This window comes from Nannospalax galili, unplaced genomic scaffold (assembly GCF_000622305.1).
Source record: "Nannospalax galili isolate Female #2095 unplaced genomic scaffold, S.galili_v1.0 scaffold2227, whole genome shotgun sequence".
Lineage (NCBI taxonomy): Eukaryota > Metazoa > Chordata > Mammalia > Rodentia > Spalacidae > Nannospalax > Nannospalax galili.
In genome coordinates this window covers 508,404-516,043 of record NW_008356468.1, presented here as the reverse complement: position 1 = coordinate 516,043, position 7,640 = coordinate 508,404, and the positions used below count along the sequence as shown (strand labels likewise).

Here is a 7,640-nt window from a genome sequence, read left to right as displayed (position 1 = left end):
TTGCCTGGATTTCTACCTTGGGCTCCCTGATGAACTGTGACCTGGGAGATGTAAGACAAATAAACCCTCTCTTCCCCAAGTTGGTACTGGTCAGAGTGTTTTGTCACAGCAATAGAGAACAAACTAAGACACACACACACACACACACACACACACACACACACACACTCAACCTGAAGAAAGAACTACATTTACCTCTGGCCTGACGACACATTTTTTTATGGCTTCTACAATTCATTGTTGTGCATGTTTGTATGTGTAGAAAAATCTACATCAGCTGTAAGATCTTTAAAAACTTACTTAAGTTGCCCTCCACAGCCAGAATAGATCCAGGAAGACAAGAAACCCAAGTTTCTTTATGAATTAAGCTGTGAATTACAGCTTGCCTAGTGTTCTGGGATGATTTCTGTTTCTGTTTCCCCCCAAAAGTATAACATGTAGGAATGCAGTGTTAGGCAATCTTGTGCCATTTTCTGGTGTGCCACATGAATTAGTTCCCCAGGTGTCTCTGGTGTTACTTGGTTTTGAGCCCTCTTGACTGAGCAGGACTGGTCTGTTGCAGGGACCTGTGTTGTTTGAGGATGTGTCTGTGGCCTTCACTCAGAAGGAGTGGCAGTTGCTGGATGCTGCCCAGAGGCGTCTGTACAGGGAGGTGATGCTGGAGACCTACAGACACCTGGAAGCAGTGGGTAAGTTTTAGGTTTGGGGGTGGAAAGATTGTTCAGGAGTTAAGAAGACTTGCTGCTCTTGCAGAGGACCAAGGTTCAGTTCCCAGCACCCACATGGGGCAACTCACAACCACCTGAAACTCCAGCTCTAGGGGATCTGACACCCTCTTCCAGTCTCTGCAGGCACCTTCACACAAGTGCACAAGTACAGGGTCTTTCACTAGATGCCTGGCTTAGCCATTGGCCTGAGCAGCAACAAGGTGAACAGATGTGTCCCCTAGGGACTTAGCCACTGACTTTACTGAAAGATACCTGAGCCCCATCACTGGGCGCCTCTGCCTGAGCCCTGAACAGCCTTGCCAAGCCTTCTGTTATTTCCCATCACAGGCTGCCATGTAACCAAACCTGAGCTGATATGCAAACTGGAACAAGGAGAAGATCCATGGCTGATAAAAAGGGACCTGCCAAGTCTCAGCCTTATGGGTGAGTTGAAGTCAGGTAGAAAAAGGAAGGCCTGAGCTGCCAGGTCAAGGCTTGGTTTCTTTGGAGTGCATGAGTGGCTTGGTTGATAGAGTACTTGCCTGGTGTGGGGGAAAGCCCTGGGTTTGATCCCCAGCACTGCATACACTGGGCGTGGCGGTACATGCCTGGAATCCCAGCATCCAGAAGGCAAAGGCAGGAGGACCAAACATTCAAGGTCAGTCTGGGCTATGAGAGACTATCCCAAACAAAAGTAACAAACAGCAACTAAGAAAAGAATGTCTTTGAGAGGCTCTGGGTTTTGAAGTGATAAAGAGAGGTGCTCACAAGCCTCAGTATCAACCCTGCAACACCACTTCTGTGGACGAATGTTCTTTGTTTCTGTCTGACTTTTAGGGAGAGATTTGCTTGGTTTTCAAGGAACCCAAATGCTCCTTTCTCCAGTCTAGACCTTTCTTCCTGTTTGTCTTTCTGTTCAGCAGTAACTGTCATCCATCTTTCCTCCAGTGTCAGACACCCTGGAAACATGCATGTGTTCGTGTGTTACTTTATTCGACAACTCTTTGTTACTGCCTGCTGCGCACCATACGTTCTAAGCATGGAGAACACAGAGGCAAAACCTCCCCCCAGTCAAGGGGTCCAGGTGGCTGATGGATACTCATGAGTCCTTAGGAGAAGGAGGGAGAAGAGGGAGACCACCTGGTGCTTCGAGCAGGAACACAGGGTACAGCTTTGAATGTAGGGATGGGGTAAGGTTATCTGGAAGGCTTCCAGGCTGTGGGAAGCATCTTAGACAAGAGTGTGCTTGGTATAATGAACAGCAGCAGAAAAGTCCATGGACTGAGGTGGGGGTGAGTGAGGATGAAGAAGCAAGAATGTCAGAGAATCAGCTGGGGTGTTCACAGGCGTGAGGACTTCTCACTTCACTGAGTGAGGCGATAGATAGGTAAGGAAGGGAATTGGCCGTGGATAACCTCTGTGCCCTGTGTTTGGAGATCAGGGAAGTAGACTACAGCACCCCAGCAAGGGAGATTGAAAGGGACCACCATCCAGGATGGTGGGAGAGAACCAGAGATGGTGTCCCAGAAACCACGGGAACAGTGTTTGATGGAAGGGGGAGTTACCGCATGAAGATGAAAGCGTGAAGTTGGCACTGGCCTGGCTCTTCATGTAAATTATCCAACAGCCATGAGGGAAATGAAACCAAACCTCGGCTCCAATTTCAGTGGAGGGTGGAGGCAGCAGAAAACCCAAGTACAGAAAGAAAATTGAAGATGGAAAAACGTCCAAAACCAATGAAAACCAGGCTTACTCATGGAAGAAGGGTAGAAAGAGTCATGCAGACCCGTGTTCTGAAAAATGTGTCAGGATGTAGTAAATAGACAGTATTTGCCTGTACCTTTTACCACAGAAGGAACTTAGAGTGAAGACATTCTTTAAGCTATTGTCCTGGAGGATGCTTAGATTCTAAGTAGAGCTAAAAACAGAATGTACACACAGTAAGTGAAAAGCCTGGAGGGCAGGTTTGTGGTTAGAAATGAACAGATTATGAAGCCAAGACTTGTAGCATGGTCCTGTAATCTCGGCTCCTTGGGAGGATGAGGCAGGAGAATCAGAAGTTTAAGGCCAGCCTTGGCTATAGGGCAAGTTCAAAGCCCAGCCTAGCAATTTAGTGAATCTCAAAATATAAAACAAAAAGAAGATGCCTAGTACCACAAACAGGAGGTCGGTGGGGAGTAAGAAAAGGAAAAAGGAGAAGAAAGTAGAGGAGGGGAAGAAAAAACGAGCAATTTATGGAATTAAATAGCCTGCTCTGATATGAGCTGACAAAATTGTAATCCTGTGGTATGACTAACTGAACATTATTGGAAGTTAAATGTGAAGACTCTAGTATAAAATCTAAGCATAAAAATCTGTCACATTTTTATTAGCCTATTGAATTTTCTTTGTTGTATCTACTATAGAAAAGTCATGTATTTTTTTTAATTTGCCTTAGGGTCCACACTCAGTTTTGTACATTCTGTGGGTAAGGGCACATGCATAACAGCATGCATCTATCATTATAGTAAAATCAGCATTACAAACCAAGAGTTGAAAAGTTGTGTTCATACAAACCTGCTGCAGGTATGTGTGGCAGCTGATTCGCAGTGATGGGAATGTGAAGGCAACCAGTCTGCTCTTCAGGAGGTGAATGGATAAATAAACATAGTATAACCAGACAGTAGAAATACTCAGCACTAAAAAGCAAGCTATGAAGCCATGAAAGATCTAGAAGAATCTAAAATATATATTCCTTAGTGAAAGAAGCCAACCAGAAAAGGCTTCACACTGCCTGGTTCCAACAGTATAGCATTCTGGGAAAGTCAAAACCTAAGCTAGAAACAAGATTAGTGGTTGTTGGGGACTGGGGTAGGGGCAGGGGTAGCGATGGTGAATTGGCAGAGTATACTGGGATTTTAGGACAGTGAAACTATGCAGTGTGGACCTGAGTGTGGACCCTAAGAACTTCGAGTAAATTTTTTGGCAAAAGTATTTGCTCCTTTTTGGAAGATGATGATAGTTGGGGAGTGTCTTAATTTCTTTTGTTGTTTCTATGATTAAAATACCCTGGTAAAAGCAACTTAAGGGGGAAAAAAAGGTTTATTTTAGCTCATGGTTCAAAGTGACCATCATGACCGGGAAGTCGAGGCAGAAGGCACTTGAAGCAGCTGGTCACATCCATCATCAGGAACAGTAATCAGTGAGTTCAAGGTAGTGCTTAACGCTTTTCTTCATTTTCCTGAATCTATGGCACAGGGAATGGTCCCTGTCACAGTTAACATGGGTCTTTACCCGTCAATTAATGTAATCAAGATAATCCCCCATTCACCCATCTCCCAGGTCACTCTAGATTCTGTTACATTGACAATTAACATTAGCCATCATAGGAAGGTTTTACATATGTGATGGGAAGGTATAGGGGAATTCTCTGGATCTTCTCCATTTTACCATGAACCTAAAACTGCTCCCAAAAAATTAAAGTTTATTTTTAAAAAGTCAGTATTGTGATGGGGCACAACCAGCCAGTAAAGTAAATCAGCAGATTAAGAGGGAAGACTGGACTTGTCACAGGGACAGATTATTCTTCCTTTAGATAGACTAGAAAGATGGCACCATCAATCAGACAAGGAGGTGAGGCGTATCTTCTTGCAAATGTGGCTTGTCCTCTTGTGTATTTTATTATTCACATTCTGCATTTTTCCCCATATCGAAGCTCCACGGAGACGGGCCTCATCTAGGGCTGACTTTTAAACCTGAGAAAGTGAGAGTGATTTCATAAGTTTAGTTGAGAGTTGATGTGCAGAATGGAAAAGAGAAAGATTGGAAGAGTGAAGAGTGGTGTAGTGAGCTTACTGCAGCAACTGGGTCTGATGCTTCCCTTGGGTCGCACGTCCCTTGGGTCGTACTTCTTCCCTTGGGTTGCAAGTCCCTTGGGTCATGCTTCCCTTGGGCACCTTTCAGTCCTCCTTGGCTCATTGCTAGAGTTCCCTGTCTTTGCCTGCACCATGTATCAGTCCTTTTCCTGACAGTCCTTGTTCCTGGCTATGTTTTATTTCAGCTCTCTGTTCATTTGGTAGTCGTGATTTTTTTTTTTTTTTTTTTTTTTTTTTTTTGTCTTCTTGAGATAGAGTCTCCCTGTAGTCTCAGCTGGCCTGGAACTTGCTATGTAGACCAGGCTGGGCTCGAACTCATAGAGCTCCACCTGCCTCTGCCTCCCAAGTGCTGGGACTAGAGGCGCATGGCCGACTGGTAGTCATATTTGTAACAAACCAAAGCTACTGGTATTATTTTCAGCTTTCTCTACCTTTTTCTTTTTTAAAAAAATATTTTATTAAGCTTTTGTACATTTTGTACAACAGTTCTTAATCAAACTTAGACCCCCTGCCCCATCCGTTATCCCCACCCCTGCCAGACCTCACGCATTCTGCCATACATGTTGTCCTATCAAGTCAAGCATTTGTACCCAGATGTCCTTTGGTGCAAGTTCATCCACTGGGGTCTAGTCAGCCCATCTAGAGATCATAAGTAAGGTCCACTCTCCCTCGCCCAGTAGTAATCAGTCTCCAACAGTTCCCAGGCTAGGGACGGCCCACCACCCATTTCCCGTGCTCCATTCTGGACCCTTGTCTAGTCTCTGCCTTTTTCTACTACAATATGTATCTTTGTCTTTGTTCTCACATCACCCTGTGATGAAACATCTGCTGAGGATGGCTGCCTTCCCAGGAAAGTGTGGCTGAGACCCCAGAATCAAGTCAGCATAAAGCATTTTGTAGGCCCCTTTCCTTTAAAAATGTGTTAAGGTTTATAATATATGATTAATTTTCCTTTTTTCCAGAAGTCCAGAAATCCAATAACATGGAAACAATTGAAGAAAATGAAGACAAACACTTCAGGCAAGCTTTACTTGTTAACAACAAAATGCTAACCAGGAAGAGAAGTAAGGCTCTAAGAGAAATCGTTAATCTGGCCACAAACCCAATGCTCTCAAGTGAAAGAATCTTTAAATGTCACTCACTTGAAACAAGCTTGAAAAAGCTTCCAGGATTCACTACAGATAGTAGAAACTATGTAAGAGAAAAGTCTGATGGTTCAAGTGGATCTAAGTTCCTTGATACGAAGCATGAAAAATCTCATACAGTGAGCGAAACCTGTGAAAATGATCAAAAGAAGGAATCCCACAGTCCTAAGGAAGACCTTATGCAACATCAGAAGAATTTGTCTTTGGAACAACTTCCCGAATATAAAAACTGTGGGAAGACCTCACACAGAAATACAGCTTTTGTTACACATGAGAGGGCTCACACAGGACAAGAGCCCTCTGAGAGTAGCAAATACGTGCAGGTCACCATCCACAAGTTAAAGCTCAAGTCTTTTCTAAGAAGCCTTAGGGAAAGGAAGGCACATGAGGCCAACAAAAGTGGGAAATTCTCATGCATGAAGTCAAAATATGCACATCAAAGTACTCACATACAGGAGAATCACTACAGATGTAATACACTTGAGAAATCCTTTAATGAGAAATCTGATCTTACCAGACATCAAAGAAGATACCCAGAAGAAAAACCTGATGAATGTGAGAAAGCCTTAAGAAAGCCACCCCATGTTCAAGATGAGAAAAGCCAAGCAGGAGAGAAGATTCATGACTGTAGAAAATGTGGGGAAACCTTTCACGAAAAGTCTCAATACGAGAGAACTTGCACAACAGAAAAACCCAAGGGTGCCGATAGCAAAAGAATCTTAAAGTCACACCTAACTCCAAATCAGAAAATTAGCACAAGAAAGGAAAACTGCAGAGGAAATAAATGTGAGAAATCCTTTCTCAAGGAATCGAAATGCACTCAACAGCAGCGAACACCCTCGGAGCAAAAACCTGATGAGTGTAAGGGAAGCGGGAAGTCACACCTCGGTGAAAATCAAAGCAGTTCCAAAGGACAGAAAACCTATGAATGTAGTAAATGTGGGGAATGCTTCCATAAGAAAGCAGACCTCACTCAGCATCAGAGCACACACACAGGGAAAAAACCCTATGCATGCAATGAATGTGAGAAATCCTTTCTGGTGAAGTCCAACCTCACTGAACATCAGAGAACTCACACAGGAGAAAAACCGTATGAATGTAATGAATGTGGGAAGTCATTCTGCCAGAAATCTGCCCTCACAGTCCACCAGAGAACTCACACAGGAGAGAAACCATATAAATGCAACGAATGTGGGAAAACCTTCTGTGTGAAATCAAACCTTACTCAACATCAAAGGACTCACACGGGAGAGAGGCCATATAAATGTAATGAATGCTGCAGATCTTTCTGTGTGAAATCCAACCTTGTAGTGCATCAGAGAACTCACACAGGAGAAAAACCCTACAAATGTCCTGAATGTGGGAAAACCTTCTATGAAAAGTCAGCCCTCACAAAACATCAGCGAATTCACACAGGGGAAAAACCCTATGAATGCAACGAGTGTAAAAAAACCTTCAGCCAGAGGTCAGCCCTTACGAAACATCAAAGGAAAACACACAAGAAGAAAACTTTCACCAATCCCTCCCATGTACAGAAAGCTGAATTAACAAGTGAAGCTCATTGATCCTGACAAAAATCAGAGGACAGGAACCCTAACATAACAACACATTCAGGAAAGTATTCACTAACAAGTTGTAAGTAATAGAAACTAGAGAGTTAATGTAGGAGTGGAACAATAAGAATAGTTCAATTGTGTGAATGTTTTCAATAGGTACTCAAAATTGTTGAAAGAAAATATATGATTTTAAGAAATATGGAGAAAAATGTCCTTATGGACATATTGTCTAACTAGAAGTTATATTTCAGATGTGATAGCAGAGTCATTACACAAAAGATAACAGAAAGTCTTCTGTTCTTAATAGAAAATGAAATGATCTTTTGTAAAAAGAATGAGTAATTTAAGTAATTAATACAGTTGTAATAAACAGCCACA

The 7,640-nt window shown here is 43.0% G+C and overlaps 1 protein-coding gene and 1 pseudogene across 1 annotated transcript in view; both read left to right on the top strand.

The window, feature by feature from the left end:
* LOC103751239 (putative zinc finger protein 487) overlaps positions 1-6,276 on the top strand; it is a 23,754-nt gene extending 17,478 nt beyond the window's left edge. Inside the window, exons 5-8 of the mRNA XM_029556922.1 lie at positions 563-689; positions 1,056-1,151; positions 5,524-5,937; positions 6,224-6,276. Coding sequence (XP_029412782.1) covers positions 563-689; positions 1,056-1,151; positions 5,524-5,937; positions 6,224-6,276 — 690 coding nt within the window. The remainder of the gene's footprint in view (positions 1-562; positions 690-1,055; positions 1,152-5,523; positions 5,938-6,223) is intronic.
* Positions 6,277-6,492: 216 nt separating this feature from the next.
* On the top strand, positions 6,493-7,403 carry LOC115067871 (annotated as a pseudogene).
* The last annotated feature ends 237 nt before the right edge of the window (positions 7,404-7,640 follow it).